Source organism: Protomyctophum bolini, assembly GCF_963924005.1.
Source record: "Protomyctophum bolini genome assembly, chromosome: 12".
Classification (NCBI taxonomy): Eukaryota; Metazoa; Chordata; class Actinopteri; order Myctophiformes; family Myctophidae; genus Protomyctophum; species Protomyctophum bolini.
Genome location: NC_137873.1, coordinates 12,797,292 through 12,816,694, shown reverse-complemented (window position 1 = coordinate 12,816,694; position 19,403 = coordinate 12,797,292). Strand labels below are relative to the sequence as shown.

The 19,403-nt window shown below is 41.7% G+C and overlaps 2 protein-coding genes across 2 annotated transcripts in view; one reads left to right on the top strand and one right to left on the bottom strand.

Moving 5' to 3' along the window:
* gnal2 (guanine nucleotide binding protein (G protein), alpha activating activity polypeptide, olfactory type 2) overlaps positions 1 to 6,756 on the bottom strand; it is a 79,707-nt gene extending 72,951 nt beyond the window's left edge. Inside the window, exon 1 of the mRNA XM_080779214.1 lies at positions 5,998 to 6,756. Within this exon, the coding sequence (XP_080635340.1) occupies positions 5,998 to 6,535 (538 nt within the window). The 5' untranslated portion in view covers positions 6,536 to 6,756. The remainder of the gene's footprint in view (positions 1 to 5,997) is intronic.
* Positions 6,757 to 9,357: 2,601 nt separating this feature from the next.
* LOC308326068 (serine/threonine-protein kinase MAK-like) lies at positions 9,358 to 17,478 on the top strand (the record flags this gene model as incomplete). Its single annotated transcript, XM_080778879.1, has 10 exons — positions 9,358 to 9,458; positions 10,778 to 10,832; positions 11,660 to 11,781; positions 12,494 to 12,576; positions 13,098 to 13,230; positions 13,670 to 13,841; positions 15,120 to 15,287; positions 15,885 to 16,208; positions 16,769 to 16,947; positions 17,331 to 17,478. 10 exons carry the CDS (start codon positions 9,358 to 9,360, stop codon positions 17,476 to 17,478), a joined length of 1,485 nt encoding a protein of 494 aa, XP_080635005.1.
* Between the last annotated feature and the right edge of the window lie 1,925 nt (positions 17,479 to 19,403).

Here is a 19,403-nt window from a genome sequence, read left to right as displayed (position 1 = left end):
GCTGTGTGTAGGAGAGGGGAATGTCGTCCCGACTACACCATCAACATTATTAGCCTTTCACAACATTGCCTTTACTGCGTTGATTTATTCACATGAAATGTGTTACAATGATTGCATGCAGAATGTCCATTGCATATTATTGGGGGGGAAAAAGAAAAAGCATGAAATTTGGGCGACCTGGACTTGAGTTCCATTCTCAATTAGGGCTAGATGTTTCTAGATGTTTCTAGATGTTTCTAGATGTTTCTATCGCTGGCAAAAACTGAAACGGCCTAAATTAAAATGTACCATCACTGATTATTTGTGTCCCATTACATCAATGAACGTACTGCTGTAGTCGACTATATACAAATACCATGTAAATCATTGTTTCATGTAGTGAAATGAGTGGAACAAAGTTGCTCTGTAGGCAAATCAAGATCACCACACTCAGATCATCTGTAGTGGTGTTGGAATCTACCCCCCCCCCCCCCCCCCCCCCCCACACACACACACACACACACACACACACACACACACAAACACCCCCCTCTCTCTCTCTACCTTAGAATGCAAGGTCAAACAAGCAACTGGCTCACATCACCCTCTAGTGGGCAGAAGAGGTATAACACAAGCATGGCTGCCATCCACACTACACAACCAACTACTGTACTGCAGCTGGCTCCCTATGCTGAGATAAGATATGGGTTAAAAAAAAAAGGAAAAGTACTGTTGTACAATAAAAGAATACAACAAAAATTGTGGCAGGTGACAAAAAGATATCGTCACTCATGTTTGTGCCCTGAAATAGGGTATGTGAAGGGAATCATACAGGTGTGAATGAGGATGCATTTTTAAAACAATGCTGAGTTTAAGGTTGACCATTCTTAGCCATGATGACCCTAAGTAAAACTTCACCACTTTTCAACCTACCTTCATATAATTGGTCCTCACTAATGTTCATGATAAAATAGCAACGTTTCTTTCCTACTCGGTCTGTGTCTCATAGGGGGGCTGTGGGCAGTTCAGAAACCTGTCTTCCAGTGACATCATTGTTAGGCAGTTAACATGATATATATATTTTGTTTTTAATATATTTAGATTTGTATTGTCGCGAGAACTATGGCTTCCATTATCGCATTGTAACTTTCCAGGAATAGAAAGCCTGCAGTTTCTAATAGCTTGGATTCCCCATCGATAATGTCACTAGAAGACGGGTTTCTGAACTGCCCACAGCTCTCCTATGAGACACAGACCGAGTAGGAAAACATTTGCTATTTTAGCATGAACATTAGCAAGAACCAATGGAAGATATAGGTTGAAAGGTGGTGAAGTCGTCCTTTAACGTTGGTGTTTAATTCCTGTTGTGTTCTGTAACTATATAGAAGTGTCTATTTGTACGTCTCTAAATGTTTTGATGAATTGAACATGGTGGACCCTCTTGTAAACAAGTGTAATGCTTAATTGGGTCGTCCACTCACAGTTAACAGTCTTTGTATTGAGTTTGTGCTTGAAATGTACTTTGATTCTGCAAACTGTTAATAAATATTTCAATCAATCAATCAATCAATTCCTATTCTGGCCCATATTTGAGTTCTTCCAGAAAATAGCTGATCAACAAGCTCAAAACGTGTTGCAATGCTCCGATGAAGACCAACTAGGCTGAAACGTTAGCAGTTGGTTTGTGTGTCCAAAATACATTTGTGAAATTGAGGCATAGTCCTTGTGTTTCTTTAAAAAAAAAAAAAGTTGGCGATTGCTACCACACCTCCTTGGATGTTGAGTCTTCTTATGTACATGTTTTTCTTTTTTCTTTAGTTTTTTAACATTGTAGAACAGTTTCATTCTGGGAAGACACGTCCAACTCCTCCTTTGCAACGTGTTGAGCTTAAACATCCACAGTTTTTGCTGTGCAACACCGTTGTACGACTAGGTATAAATAAAGCTTAAGTTAGAGAGTCACTGTAATGGAAGCTATGAAACTATTCTCCTATAGTTTAAAACTGGTGAAACAAATTTTCCAAGTGAAAGAGGTCACTGACATTGTTTATTCTATGTGTAAGATGCTCTAAATAAAACTATATACTGATCTAGAATATTTGTTGTCAATGTGCATATAAACAACCGTTCATCTTAAGGCAAATATCCAAATGAACTCTGGACAGAGGAAATTAATCTTTCACATTCTGAAGCTAGACAGAAAGCTTTGCAGTCTGTTTTTTGGGACACAGGCCCTTTGGATAAGCCATAGTGTAAATTATGCAGTAAGCAAATCCTTGAGAACAAGCATAGTCCAATGTCCTTTTAGTGCGGTTCAGTTTCATTCGGCCGATACAGGTATCAAGACAATTCACCATTGTGGCGCTGCTATCAATATCATAAAAATATGACAATAATTAATACTTCAATAACTTCTGTTGATCATTGCAGTGACTGGGAACTCTGTGCAGTGAGTAACAAAGTTCAGCGATGGTCAATGATAAAACCCATTTCGAGAGAAGCAAAGTTCACCTGACTGTGCATGATGAGACATTCTTGCATTTAAAGGGAAGGGCCGATGAAGCAGTCTCCTACTCTGCTCTTCCTTATGTCGCTTTCACATTCGTCATGATGGGAATGCATGCTTGACTGAGCCTACAAAACCCAAAACATTGCAATGGCTGACTCCCAATTGACTATTTTACCCTGCAAAGGCAAACAGAAAAGACCTGCTTCTTGTTGTTTTAAAGATCACAGGTCATGACAAGTGTTCAGATCTCTTATCAGCAAAACATTATAGACTGAAATGCTACTAATAACACAATCCACTCCTGTAACAAGAACAGTTTTGTTGGCACAGGACAGGAGACACACTTTGAAGTGTTTTCTTACTTTCACAACTCGCACAGTGTTTGGCTTTGCAGGGCAGTGTAGTTGGTTAAAGTCACAGTTCTTCCGTGATCACGTCACAGAGTCCACCGCATTGCTAGCAGCCTGTTGTTCTGGCTCGTGAAAGAGAGCGATAAGGCCCGAGATACGAAACAGGGCAGTTAACGACATCTAGGAAAGCTGTAATAGATATTATCACCAAGTCTTGTGGTTAGAATTTGGTTCATGAGCCCTCCTAACAAGCTAGTTCCTGTCCAAGAATGGATAGGAGCATCTCTGAATTCCTGTAAAGAAAATTCAGAAAAAGTCAATGCAATTCAAACTTTTTTAGTTTTGGTTTTTTTGTCAGCCCAAAGAGTTCTTTAGCATATAAAGGGTATTTATTTATGGATTCCCAAGGGGAATCAGGAAAGCGCACAGGGGAGCAGTCATGTGTCAAGTGTCTTTCTCAGGGACACTTGGACATGAAGCCTGGAAGAGCCGGGGATGGAACCGAGGACCTTCTGAATCCCAACTGGCTCCTCTACCTATTGAGCTACTGTCTGGCACACTGTCTTATAAGATGCTACAAAATATAACTAATTTAATAAAAAATGAAAATGTTAAATTAAAAAATAATCAGAGGCTTATAAACATGGTCAAAAAAATTAAAAATAACCTGGCTTCCCCGGTATATATAGCCCCTAACACTCAAGTAGAAAATGGCAACTCATTTAGGACATACTTCCTCACAGCTATTGTTATTCGCTTAAATACCTGCAGCAAATACAAACAGATAAAGTGACCCAGATTAGCTAGCATACGTTGCCTTGAAATGTAACACTATTTGGAAGGTGTCCACTTTCAGAGGAACACAAACCTCCACAGTCCTCTGGCATGCAACAAGAGGCCTAGTGCAGACCTGAAGGGTATAACGTGTGACAAAATAGCAGATCTACAAGCTCACACAAGTACACAACGCATTGTAGACCAGATTTTTTTGGGAGGGGTGGGGGGGGGGGGGGGGGGGGGCGACGACGACACAGCGTGCCACTACTCATGCTTGAAGTACTAGGCCGCCTATTGAAAACCGAAAAAGTACAGAGACACCTGGGTGTAACTGCAGATAACTCCTAAATAAACAGGATTATATGGTGATAGACAACAGTCCAAACTAAAATGGCAGATAAGATGCTGAAATTACCCAGTAACATAGGTCAAACATTTGCTGGTCAACACAGAACAGTAGCCCGTAGACATGGATGAGTGGATAACAATTCCATATTTGACGAGCGGAAGCTCTCCAGCTCAATAATTGTGACATTCCGTGTGTAATAACTAGTAATGGCTGTTTACATGGAAATTGATTAGGACTACACATAATAATGAAGCAATAATTAATTATTATCCATATCATTTTAAAGCAAAGCAAGTACATAAGAGCTTATATGACAACATGCTAAGACTGCCAATGACTGGATAAGTTAGGCAGCTACACTGAGAATAGAATTACCCTAAGTGGAATTCTCCCAATTATAGATATAATGAAACTGACACCCCTGAATCATGACTTTCTCTTTCTTTGATCACTGAATATTTTCATAATCTTGATGTAATAACAGCAAGTGGCAATATTGGGCACAGTGGGGGATTAACAGACTAGCCACCAGCCAAATAATCAATTATTTGTGGTTTGTAAATGTGCCTACCGGCCACTTTGGCTGCCAGCCAAACAAGCTGTTTTCTAAAATTGTAACTACAGTAAAATACAGTGGCTATTGTTATTCTCCAAAAGTGCAGCATTAATGTTCAGAGTGGATGTCTAGCCCAGTAAAAAGAACACCTGTATTTCAGATCAGTGTTTAGGTCTTTAAGTCTGTATTTACGCTGTTTTTATTGGTAATAGAATACACAAGGTATCAGAGGCACTTTCCCGTCTGGTAAGTACAGGTCATGTTCAACTTGCCAAAAGGTCATGCCCTCTTGCCCGAAAAGTTAATCGGCCATTATAAAATGATAGGTAAAAAATGTATTACTGCTCAATTTAACAATTTTTTACTTTCTGGGGCCTTGTGATAAAAACTGTCAGAATGATTGCCACTCTATCCATGTTCAGGTGTTTCAACCGATATCTTGGGTTGTGTTTATAGACGGTTGCGTACTTGCAATGCCCGGTCGGGAAACCCCAAAAGCAAACTCCACCCGTCCGAACATTTATTTACCTGCCAGGTGCAGGTGGGCAACCCTTAGTGTCAACGCCTGAACCTACAACAGTATGCCTCCGTTTCTACCTACTTGCAGGCAGGCATACCTGACCAGCCCAGGCAGACCAGGTGCATACTTATTCTCCACTCTGAAGTTCTGAACCTGTATCTTTGTTTCTTCCTTACTGCTGTGCTGTTATGACAACTGAACAGCCCTCGGGACCAATAAAGGTCTAATCTATTTGACAACATGCTTAACATCCCAGGGACTGTAGGACGTTCCCCGTAGACTTTACTGGTGTTTTGACAATCCTCAGGGTAACATGCATGCTGCTAAATCAATCCCAAAAGGAAGACTGTGATTTAATTAACTGCATGACATCCCCAAGCTGATAGGCTGCTACAGTAAATTTGAGCAATAATATGAAACTAGTTGTAAATGTATATGGACCCGGTCATGGACAGCGTCAGGAAAAGTAAGAAAGGCACCCTGGCTGGATGATTTGAAGCCACTTAGTACTCTATCTAAAAAACGATGTGGATTATTATTCATAAATAAATGTGTAATTACAACAGGATGTATGTATCCATCATCATCTTCTTCATCATCATCATCCATCATGTGTGTCATTCATTGACAGCAGGGTAACAGTCAAACCAACATTATACATTATAGAGCAAGTTCTCAAAGTGGGGTCCAGGCAGCAGGGACCCCCCCCAGGGTTCATTGAAGGGGAACTACAAATAGAACCTCACAGGTCTGTAACTCTTAAGAGTTATGAGAGTCCTTGATTTTTAAGTTTGAGCACTGCAGACAGTAGAGCACAGCGTTATTACAGGCCGCTGTACACAGAGCATGCAGTGACATAATTAGGAGATCAGGCTACGTTGTGTTTCTAATAATAAAACACACTCATAATACAACACACAAGGGGGGGGGGGAGGAGGAGGAGGAGGGGCGACCTACCGAGTAACAGCAGTCGGTGAGTCTGTTTATACTCCCGCTTCAGCTCCTTGAGCGTCCTGTCAATGTTCTTGCTGACTTTCTTTGCCTCCCTCTCGGCCTCCTTCTCCTCCACCAGCAGCTTGTCCCAGTTCTTCTGCTTCTGGGTGCTCGTCGTCTTCTGGAGCAGCTGCAGGCGCCGACTCCGCTCCTTCCCCGAGCCCCTGCCGCCTCCTCCCCCGTTCTGTATGAGCACACCGTCGGTGCCCGTGGAGGTGTTGTTGGTGGAGGTGGTGGTGGTGGTGGTGGTGGAGGTGGAGGTGGTGTCTCCACGGGGGAGCTTGGCGGAGTCCCCGTGGCGCACCTGGCCTCCTCCCCCTCCTCCGCCGCGGAGCGCCGAGGTCTCTCCGGCTCCTCCGCATCCCCCCGCCGCGTCCTCCTGGCGAGGGGGTCCCCCGGCCGCGTCCGGAGGAGGAGGCTGGTCCGAGTCCGAGGTGGCGTTGGAGATAGAGCCGCTCAGGTCCCCGAAGAGCCGGGGACGCAAACTGTAGCACAGCCCCATGTTGTTGAAACCAATATCTGTCTGTGAATATGATTTCTCATAAATTAAAAAATAAACATGTATAGATATCAAAAATCGCGGCCCACACACACCACGTACAGCCCGAACCTTTACGGCGCCATCGTCACATCGGAGCTCCGCTGGCGCAACTTCTTAAATTGGAATTTGATTCGATTGTGTGAATGAATTATGCTCCGACATTTGCTATATGTCATTTTGCATTTTCACCAGTCAGCCCTACGCTCCGTAGCAGTGTTGCCAGGTGCCGCGAGAGAAATAAGCAACCAGGTCTTATCTATGAAAACAAAACCAAAAGAAGCGACTGGGTCAAACATTGGCTATTTGAAAATGGCAGACCTACAAGCTCACAACAACCATTGGTGATGCAACGCGTTGTGAACTGGTATATTAAAATATATATATATTATTGTATATTTTAACAACACAGAGATACGACTTCAGACGGGGGTCTGCTCTGCAGAGTAGTAGACTGCAGACAAGGCTACTTATTCATTTGGGGATCCTTGATTTGAACTACAATTGAGCAACTACTACAATTACCAATATTTACAAGCAACTTTTGATTTAAAAAAAAGTCGCTTATAATAAGCAGACATGGCAACAGTGCTCCGTAGTTTCAGATCACCTGATCCTTTTTTAGTGTCCACTGCGGTCGACCTTACCGTAAGTGACCGAAAGCACAACCTTGGAGGGAAAACGCCGCTATCCGCTGTGTGAACGGTCAACATTCGAGCTGCACAGTTGTTAGGTGTAAGTGCGCGGGCCGGCCCGTCACGTTACTACAGCATGGCCACTTCCACAATGCTGCTCATGATTTTCATTACACACATTTCATAACTGTATGTCAGAGAATAATAGCCTATTTGTAGCCTACTATGTAACCCGATTAGTCCCCCCGCCTCTTATTTAGCCTGTTTTATTTTAAGACACACAACTCAATTTGTTGTGTGAAATAGTGCAGAATCCAGAAAACGTCTGTCAGCTCTCACATTGCCAAAAAAGTGATTATTGCTACAAATGTCTTTCAAATATCCAAGCAAGGTTTGTGACCAACTATGTGGCCTACTTTTCATCACACGACACCGTGACTACAAGAAGAACTATAGGCCCTCGCCCTTGGACTTGCTTTCATACTTACTTCAGTTCATACTGCATACTAAATTATTATGATACTGGCCTTTCAAGATAAAAAGCCAGGTCAGATGATGTAGGACTAGACATACACCACTAGATGGCGCGTATAGAGAGATAATGTAAAGCAAAGCCCTGCTTTGTCACCACCAGGTAAGACCAATACTATTATGTAACCTGTAGGCAGCAGTGGTGGAAAATGTACTCACATGTTTTACTCACAAGTAAAAGTATCAATACTGCAATACATTGATTGATTGATTGATTGAAGTATTATTAACAGACCAGTTTGCAGAATTACAGTACATTTGATTTCAGGCACAACTCAATACAAAAACGAACTGTTCGAAAATTGAAAAAGGTGTAATGCTTTATGGCATAAAGCATTACACCTTTTTCAATTTTCAATTCATCAGAACATTTAGAGTGTATACAAATATACACTTCTATAGCCAAAAACAGGAAATCATAGAGGAGATAGAAAGGGGGAAAACACATAGTCATATACAATTAAGGATGCTTAATAAGGGAATTAAGCTTAATGCTTTGTAAAAGACAAGTGCCTATAGTTCTCCCCTGAGTCCAATTCACAACAGTTCAGCCACACACACGTGACGTAACACACACATACATAGACGCACGCACGCAGGCATGCACACACACACACACACACACACACACACACACACACACACACACACACACACACTGTTCTGACAAGATGAATACCGGCAGACTCAGACTCAAACAGCTTTATTAATATCTTGGACTTACTTGGTGATGTATCAGTAGCCACATCAACAACGTTACAAAATACATAATTACATAATATACATTTTAACTAAGCAAAGTATAGCAGTAGGCTAATGTATCGAACAGACAAGTAGAAACATATTAGATGCAACTTCCACCTCTGTCACCTTCCATAGGACACCTGTTACTCACAGTGTGGTCAGTATTTTGTCTTTCTTCTGTCGACCAAGGACCAAAGTCTACTTTCTAATTTTGTCCAATATAAAATCGTAGGTTAATTGGGAGATTTATAGTTTACTATTGACTACCTAATTCAGGTTTGACTATGTTTATGATATTCATGGAAACTTCCTCTGCCCACTTCCTCCCTGAGCTCAGTTCTGGGCAGGTTCTCTCGAGTGGACATCAATTTAATCCACTTCTCCCAGCCTTCATGTGCTGTAAACGTCTAGGGCGGCTTAGGAGAGGGGAGACAGCGAGGGAAACAGACAGGATCTAAAAACAGTTACGGTTTTGCAGCGTCTCTTCCTGGCCGCATCTTCACGCTTCACCACCAAGCAACCATCTGCAAAGAGAGAGGTAACTTTTCAGTTCATGTTTTACTTCTGGGTGTCATTGAAAAGCGGGCAGTTGGTAGGTAAAGAATGATTTATAATTAACTGTGTGATGGTGTCGTAAAGCTCACAACAGCTATTTTTAGTGCGAGACACAGGCATGCCACCAAAGTATCAGGCTTAACCTTGCTGTACATGTGAGCCTGCAGGCTGCAGCATCAGCAGCAGGGTGTGAGTTGGTTTCTTTGTACAGGGAAGGTATACTATCACTTCCCCGCTCTCTGTCAGTGGACCTGCATGGAGCTGTCAAAGACCCCTCGCTGAAGGAGAAGGACCAGGGCTAGGACGGTGCCTCTTTAGGAGATGAACCGCTACACCACACTGAGACAGCTGGGTCATGGCACCTTCGGTAGCGTGCTCATGGGCAAAAGCAACGAGTCGGGGGAGCTGGTGGCCATCAAGCGGTGAGTTTGGAGTATATATCTCACTCACGCCAGTTCCCTGATTCACAAACACAGGCAAAGGCCATGCTGTCCTGATCTTGTTTTCTCTTGAAGCGGTAAGCTGCTTAAGACTGGTTGCTGCAATGTGCTGAGAGACTCCACAGCAAATAAGTATTCAGGTGGATGTCCTGTATATTAAGATTGTAGTGGAAAATGTTGTTACAAATGTTTCATTTTCTTTGGCAGTACATCTCTTGAGAAGAGTTAGTGTAGACCACCAATTAATGAGAACATCTCTTGGGACGAGTTACGTAGACCAGACCACTGATTAATGTGTTGTAGGTTTGTTGTCATAGCACAGGCGCCAGGCGGTGCCATACCTCAGAGCTGTGTGTCATCAAACAAGCTGTTTAGATTTCAGACAATTGTCTTCTATAGCTCATTCTTACTGACCATATTGTACTAATATTATATTTTCCTCCACCTAATTTATACCCCAAATGGATGTAATAGAGGGTATGCGTGTAACATCATGATCATACCCGGAAGTTATGCGGGAACGCTTATGCGGGAACGCCTATTGAGTGGCAAAAAACTGCTTTTGTGGCCTTGATAGCCCATACATCCAAAAAGAAAAGTCCTATCTGATTGCATTAAACGACATTAAACTCACTTTGCCAAGTCACTTTGACACTCAATTTGCCACTCGATTTCCCATTCACTTCATGCATGCTCATACCCTCTATGCTGTTGACAATGGTCCAAAAAGAGCAGAGTAGTGTTGAGAAAAGGGCAACAACGAATACTGGGATTTCTTTATCACATGCCCATAACCTTGTGTGGTCTGCATTGTGAGCTTGTAGATGTATTATCTTTGCCGAATGTTCACCCCAGAATAGGCACAATAAGATTAATGTGCTTAATTGATAATTAGATTAAGACTCCCTAGATTAACAACAGAGTTGTGGTCCTGCTGGGAGTTGGTTGGGAAAATGACAGATGCTGCTGGCTGCCAGCCTCACCATTACGCAGCCATATGAGAACCATTAAAGGGCACTGTTTTACACTCAGGGTTTTGTTTCCTTTGCCCCAATAAACAGCGTCTTTTCAGCCATGAATTCTACCACATTTTCCACAGCAACCGTGTTTTCTGAATTCTTTGACCAGTTCTTGAACCAGACTGCGTGGTGCAGTTTATTAGCTACCCTGATATTGTCGATGCCAGCTGACCCCTTGGTCCCTTTATCCCTCTCTTCACCCAAGGCAAATAAAGGCTGCATGCTGGGTATGCAATAAATCACGCTGAAATAGTAACAGAATGCTCATGTTTTCCCCCATAGGATGAAAAGAAAGTTCTATTCTTGGGATGAGTGCATCCATCTCAGAGAGGTGGAGGTAAGTTTTAAGTAACATAAACCAACAACTAAATACATAACATGAACTAATCAGCACCAACTGACAGTTTACAGCTTTGATGTCTTTGACTCAATTAATCTCATTTAATATATAATTATTATAGCCGTATATTTGTAGCTGTTGTGATGTCGTCCAATTGCCCTACAACCTGCAGCAGAACATGTGTCCTCCATGCTGATCTCAGAAAACAGATTATGTATATGAAAATGTGTCATTAGGATGGTTGTTCAGAATAGGAGTGCTCTTGGGGCAGGTCCTTGAGCCAGAAGCACAGCATGGTCTCTATACGTTTCTTCAAAGCACAAAAAGTGTTGATACTGGACAGTTGTTTTATCCCCAAAATGTTGCATTTGAGGTTGTACTGCAATTTGGAAATACCAAATTTACTTGAATAAAAGTACAAAAGTATTGGTATCAAAAAGTACTCATTATGCCGAATGTCACATTTCCCACGTATTCAAATATAAAAATCTTTTGAAAATAGCAGATCTACAAGCTCACAATGCGTTGCATCCCAATGCATTGTGAGCTTGTAAATTGGCTATTTCCAAATGGGCCGACTGGTTGAAGTGGTTAATGTGTCTTTTGTAAATTAATAATAATCCAAATCTACAAAGTAACTAGTAACTCAAGTTTTCAAATAATTATAGTGGAGTAAAAATGCAATATCTGCCTCTGAGGTGTAGTTTAGTAGAGTAAAAGTATTTAGTAGAAAATTGGAAATACTCCAGTGATGTAAAGGTTCCTCAAAATTTTACTCAAGTACAGTACTTATTTACACCACTGGTAACTTGTCGTCCAAACAGGCACTGAAGAAGCTCAGCCACACCAACGTGGTGAAACTGAAAGAGGTGATCAGAGAGAATGACAACCTCTACTTTGTCTTTGAATATATGAAGGAAAACCTCTATCAGCTGATGAAAGAAAGGTAGCCTACAGTATGAACGCATGACACGCCACTTACAATCCATTAACTAGCCCATACTACTGTATGTCATGGCTTGGTTTTCACGCAGCAAAAATAACAGGTCTAAAATGTCAAATCCGTCCAAATATTTCAAAATCTTCGTCCATAATGATAATAGTCTCGTGTATAGCCATACAAACCTGTTAACATCTAAACTATAGGTAAAATTGGGTGGAACTGGAAACAATCTGGGGAAAAAACAATGCAATTGCAGAACTAATGCAAAGACTTAAAGGACCACTTTTCAACCTATCTTCATATAATAGGTCCTCACTAATAATCATGAAAGAAATGGCTCAATTATTTTCTCTCGGTCTCACTGTCTCATAGGAGGGCTGTGGGCAGTTCAGAAACCGTCCTCCAGTGACATCATCAATGGGGAATACAAGCTAATAGAAACTGCAGGCTTTCTAGTCCTGAAAAGTTCCAATGCGAAAATGGAAGCCATCGTTCTCGCGATAATGAAAATCTAAACATTTTTGTAACAAAATCCTGTTCTGCAAATGTATACGAATATTACCCTTGTACATTCGGCCTGGCGGAGATAATAAAACACTATTATGACCTGGGAGTGAGAATTTGTAGCTTTAACATTGTATGATTTCTTTGCATGTTTTTCTTTATCCTCCTTCTCTCTCTTTCCTTTGTGTTTCACCATCTTTGCTGCTGACAGGGAAGATACAATGTTTTCTGAAAATGAAATAAGGAGCATTATGTTCCAAGTACTGTCTGGCTTAGCATTTGTGCATAAGCATGGTAAGATCATTTTTGCTCCTCCTCATTTAATTTCTATAGCACTAAGCGATTTAGACCTAAAAACAAATTAATCTTAATTTTCTTAAATGTTTGAAATAAGTTGCACTTATAGAAGAAGTCTTCTTGCATAGAAGAAGTGTCAGAATTGTTGTTTTAGCACACAAAGAAGAATCCTCAAGGGAAATCACTAGTGCTCCTTTAAAGATTTGTCTTGAATGGGATTTTGCATGTTTACGATGTTTTAAATATGCTCCTAATAGTTAAGGATATGTTAAATACAGAGGAGACATTCACATTATGTGCAAATGTACTTTGACAAAAATACACCCTTTCCCCGTTCCATTGTGAGATGGAGAATGTGTAGAAATTAAAGTGCAAAGAATTGAATGAAAGTTAAGTATACAATTAAAACAGTTTTGAGAGGTTATCTCAACAAATGCTTAATAGGAATGTAATACACAGAGATCTCTGTAGGTCCTATTGTTTTTTAAAGGTCATGTTTTTTACTATTTTTTTCCCAGGTTACTTCCACCGTGATATGAAACCAGAGAACTTGCTGTGTGCGGGTCCAGAGCTGGTGAAGATTGCTGATTTTGGACTGGCCAGAGAAATACGCTCACAGCCACCTTACACCGACTACATATCCACAAGATGGCAAGACTGTTCGCACATCAGCATTTCATCGACTAAATAATTACTTTAAAAATAAAGACAACCTCTTGCGATCTGTGGAACATCGGTATAAACAACCAGGGCCCAGTACGCAAATACAAAAAAAATAACGAATACTGAGAGGGACGAGACTATATATCCACTCTACGCGAGGCTAGTTGTTACCAGCATGTTATTGTGGTTATCTGCTGTGAAGATAAAGCTAAACTGGCTTGGGCATATTGTCCTGCAGACCTGTATTCTTATCTTCCCTTCTGGACACCAGACAGAAGACTTTTCACAAATATTTTCTAAATATGTACTGTATTTCCTAGTCTGTTACAGGCAAGTAACAGCGAGTGTTACTTGGGCACCAAGGATACATTTCTTTTTTCTCAGTTCTTATAATTTTGAGTGCCCTGCTGTACTGTTGTCTGGACAGGTACCGGGCCCCTGAGGTCCTGCTCAAGTCCAGCTCCTACAGCTCTCCCGTTGACATCTGGGCTGTCGGCTGCATCATGGCTGAGCTCTACACACTTAGACCCCTATTCCCTGGGGACAGTGAGGTGGACCAGATCTTCAAGATCTGCCAAGTGCTGGGAACAGTGAAGGAGGTGAGTGGTCAGACTCAACTGGCACACCAGGCTTGTATACACATACGTCATTATGTACATTATATGTGTAATGGTCAAAACACCTTTTTTTGCATAGGACAGAAATGTATCTTAAAGCTGCCTTAGATCGTTTTTTCTCACATTGTGATTTGTCACATGGTGGTAGACGCAATTTAGTGTCATGCGGGATTAATAATAGCTAGTGGTCCACGTCACCCCCAGTCTGGGCTGATGGCACATTTGTGTGTTTACTGTTTATGCATATAGATTTAGATTGTGGCAACCCAGGGGTGGTGGAGGTAAGTTTCACCATAAAACAGGACAGTTTGCAGAATAGAAAGTGTCTTTAATAAATAACATTGAGGGAAAGGGAGGGTGGATCAAAGTGGCAACTGAGGTTCTTCCCGGCTGGGGTCTTTGGCCTTGGGCTTAATACAGGGCAACACTGTTGTCCTGTGGGCAGAGCAGAAAGAGAGCAGTGAGCCTACATTTGGTGGGGAAATCCAGCTTTCCCCAGCGGGGTTGGAGACTGGAGTTGATAGGCCTAGGTGGTGGGAGGGAGAGAGAGACCAGGTGAGCCACAAAGTAGGAGGACATCCAAGGTTCATCCAAAAATAGCAGATCTACAAGTGCTGTAACATCCAACTCACTAAGGTCCTTCTTACCAGCCTCTTCCTGGAAGCGAGAGAGGTCCTGCCTGCCTCCTTCTGTAGTATACTCCTTTTTTCAAATACCATTTGACATGCAAAAACATACAAACGCTTTGTTTTGTATGTGTAGTGTACTGTGTACTACTACATATTCTACTGGGCAGCACTGGATATTTCCAAACATAGTAATTTACACTTGAGACAAATAGCTGTGCTTCATAATGAATTCACTGGTTCTCAAACCTTTTCATGTGAAGGAGTTAGGACCCCCAAATTGTATGTATTTGCCGTGGACCCCTATCTGAAACTGTGCCAGGGACCCCTAGAAGGGAAGATTTGTGTCAAAATTATTCAAAATATTCCACTACTCAAAAATAAATACCGGTAACAGATGTACAGGTACAAGCTCGCAGCATGGGCTTGTATATCAGCTATTTTTGAATGGCCAACGTATAACATTTGGATAAAACGGTTAAATGATCGTGATCATGCTGTATTAACCCCACCCCACTGAAACCCTCTCAAGGACCCCTGACTGTCCCCACCGGACCACACTTTCAGAAACAATGGGATAAAAAGACACCAATAAAAAACACATCTTCTTTTATTCATGTTTCTCCCATGTCAGTCGGACTGGCCTGAGGGACACAACCTAGCTGCTTCCCTGACCTTCCACTTCCCAGAGTGTGTCCCAGCCAGCCTGCGCTCCCTCATCCCCAACACCAGCGATGAAGCAGTAGCTCTGATGAAAGACATGCTACAGTGGGACCCAGAGAAAAGGCCAACAGCTATTCAGGTTTTTACTGGGGGCGGGAGTGGCTCAGGGGTAGAGTGGCCGGTAGAGCAGCCAGATGGGAACCATGAGGTTCCCAGTTCGATCCCAGGCTCCCCCAGAATTAGTGCAGAACATTGCATTACATTGCACTACATTGCATAACACAAACAATGTTTGTGTTTACACTATGACGTAAAATTCTCCATTCATTGTCAATGTGAATTTAATGTTTGTGTAGGACAAAGTTTGTGGACACACAAAAAGCTGGACATACTGTAGGAGGGGCTCAAAAATATAAACAAAAGAAAAAGAAAACACCAACATAAACTAATATTGGAAACTTTTCCAATAACCAGATCCTTGTTAAGCGTTTAAATTACGTCAAGGTCGATGTCAATTTAACAGAGGTTTCCAGGCTGTTCCATTTGGAAGCTCCAATGTAAGTGAAAGAGCCTTTTCACACTAAACCTTTACATTTGAAGGGGCACACATCACCCACATAAACAATACTAGCTCTGTTGTAAAGGTTATGCGTGTTCCTAACCTAAAAAACAAAACAAAACTGAAGAAAACGAAACAAAAGATTTTAATTTAGTCTCTATTGTGTTTATTTCTCAGGCGCTGCAATATCAATACTTCCATGTTGGACAAGCATCAGGTACGTACCTGGGGCAGCAGCATAAAGGCGCCCAGGATCAGACTGCAGAGTCTATAACACAGCCCCAGCCTCTATCTCTATGTAAGGCTGACCTACCAGAGTCCTCTCAGAACCATGAGACTCAGGCTGAGCTGCAGGGCCAAGGCAGACCTCTCCACCATCACCACCAACCCCTCCAGCAGATCCCCGTTCCGCAGCAGAACACGGAACACAGCGGCTCTCGTACAGACACACTCACACCGGAGCAGCTCCAACCGCTCAGCCTTGTCAAGAACAACCGACCGGTAACGTGCCAAGACAAAATATTTTAGAAGGATTACGATTCATGACAGTTAAGTCTTTTGCGACTGTTATGACTATAGATAGTATTAGGATCGTTAGGATATTCCTAACGTAATGATTGAATTTCTAACGGCTGAGGACTTAATCGTCCACAATACGACTATAAATATTTGATTTAAAAATGGTTCTAACTTAAGTCAATGGTGGAGTCCACACCACAACTGTAACGACAACGACAGTGGTGAGCGATCTCATTGGTGTTACTGTCAAAAAAGTAAAAAGACCCACCGCTCATCTGCTGAAAAACTTAAGTGAGGTGCTGGAATCACACAGGGAAAGAAATATATAAAGGGAAGCTCCGCACACAATCTGTGCACAATCAAAGTATTTATTTTGCAAGCTTTCGGTCTCCTGACCTTCTTCAGGCATAGCCCTAAAGAAAGAGGACAGAAACATTCATCACTTGATTGGATGAATGTTGTAACAGCCAAACAAAAGGAGGGGGCCTAGTACTAGTATATACATAATAATAATAATATGTCTCTTGGCCCTGTGATGATAGAGAGGAACAGAGAACAGTGTGAATGGAGTGAGGAGTGGGCGGAGAAGATGGGGCCTGCCATGGATCAAAGCTGCTGACAGCTGGGATGAGCTGGACTGCACAGACAGCGGAGTGACCATCACCAAAAGACCCGCCATGGTTTCCCTGACGGAGACGCTACATGAGCAGACTGGCGGCCGGTGAGAGTGCTTACCCTCATAGACAGAGGTCTGGTTCAGTGGGAGTCATTGGGAGATAAACGTTTGCACTTTTACATCGTATTGAATGGGAATGCACAATTATTCCTTCTTATCGTATTTAGGTGATATTGCACCATAGCTGAGTGGTTTGTGAGTCTGCCTGGGAAGCCAGAGGCCGTGGTTGTCCCAGGTTAGATTCCAGACCAGGCCAGAAATGTGTTGATGTGTGTCCCTGAGCAAGACTCTTAACCCCTAATTGCGCCGTAGAATGGCTGCTCACTGCTTCTAGTTGTTATAGGATGGATAGGGGACTATTCTATCTATAGTGTATCTATATTTCAGTACATCTATATTTAACTGTATTCATTGCTGTAATTGTTTAGTTTGGCCGAGCCCTGGTCCTTCAGCAAACACAACACAGTAACAAAACCATGGTGCAAGAGTGGGCTGACCAGGACAGACTCAACCAACTGGTCCGCCAAACAGCACTACCTCCGTCAATCCAGATACCTTCCTGGTAAGAACACTTGACCACTTCCATCCCAGGCGAACCTATTTTGGGTATGTCAGACATGTCCAAAGTCCTGCCCGGGGTGAAAGAAAGTAAGGCTCACAGCCAATGTAGAAGGTGTGAGCTTGTAGATGAGCATTGTATTACCACATATATAAAATAGTGCTTTTTTATTAGACACACTTGATCTGTATCCTTGATATTCTGCTTTAGAAGTGGACATTGTGAGTGTGCAAAAATAAATAAAACAATAATAAATGTATCAGACTGCAGTGGGCAATTTCCTTTTATCACATACTGTACTGAAACACATATGGGAGGCCTGTGAGTCTGGCTCATTGAACTGATGGACAGAATGGACACACCATGATATGTTGTTGTTTTTTGTTTCAGTCTCAGATGCAGTGTATATGTCCTGAGCTGTGTCTTTTTTCAGGAGTAAAACCCAAAACCAACTCGTCAGCACGAGATCAGCTGGTGGGCAGAAACGTTTGGGACAGCTCATGCCATGCACATGGATCAGGGTATCGTCTTATTAAAGGTAAGGCATTGAAAGTATTGAGTGAATCACATAGTCTATTTGTAAAGAATTATTTCAAACCTTTTTCTGGTGCGGTGCATAACCTATTGAGACCTGAGGCTGATTCTACAAACGCCTTCTAAATCCATAGTTCTCACTCCTTTGAGCTTTTTCAAAAATATTCAAAACTCCAGAAGTGAGCACGAAGTGACGCACACGAGGTGAGCTTGTGGAACTGCTATTTTTGAAGAGCCATCGCTAAAATCTAAAATGACAATGATGCTTTCCCGGTTTTAATGGGATAAGTTACTCATAAAATCGACTTTCATGATTCATCTTATTTTGCTAGTATCATCTTAATGTTCTGCCCAGTAGTTCCGTAGTCCCATAAACAAACTCCACCCATCTGAAACTCCAAGAAGTATTTCACCCACGTATGACCCCTGTTATCAAATGCTTGGCATTCTACTCTTGATGAGGAAATGATGAACAGGTTAAAGTATGTCTTCCATTTCAGCAGGTATCGAGTCCTCCCTCCCAGTACTAATGGACTGTTTTAATTGCAAACTGCAGAGCCAGCTGATACATTCTTGTAACGGTACTACAGTTAATTACAACCTTATAGAGATGAGCAAGCTTGAACTTTCAACCTGGCGTCCCTAATTTATTTGGGTCATTAAAGGCGAAATGTTTGAACTTTTTTCAATATAATTATTTCTACATTTTTTCAAAAATAGGGAAAATAGATGATCTGCAAGCTCACATCACAATGCATTTGTGAGTTTATAGATTTTCACTATTTGTCATGCGATGAGGTATAGATTAGGGCTTAAATGGTAAAAAAAACCTTTCCTGGTCGTTGATCAGATGGAAGTGGAATTTCTAAAGCATCAGTTTCTAAATCAAAAGAGGAAATGTATTATTCATAGTATTTAAGTTGCCTGTTACACAAAAGCCCACATTGCTTCCCCTTCGTTCCTTATTAATGAGATCAGAGTATTAAGGATCCAGGTGAAGATCAAATATCTGAGATTGAGAGGGCAGGAGATCACTTTCTCTATTAGAGATGAAGACACATGGTCATCTGTTACACCTGCCATCAACTCTGTCTTTGAGGGCAGTCAAAAAGTACTTTCCATATTTGGGGAATGTCCTTACATACATAGGGCTTAAATAAAAAGTTAATATGACATTAATATGACTGGAATTTATAGGAATTCCATGAATTTATACAACTAAAACATTTATTTAAACATTTCTGGACCTTAAAATGTTTGGGACATATACATAATAAATACATTACGCTCTGCATATTGTGAGCTTGTAGATGTTTTTGTTTTCTTCAAAAAAAACCAAAAAACATTTATTTTCCCCACCCCAAATAAATAGGATATGCCAGGCTATATACTGTAGCTGAGAAATGTG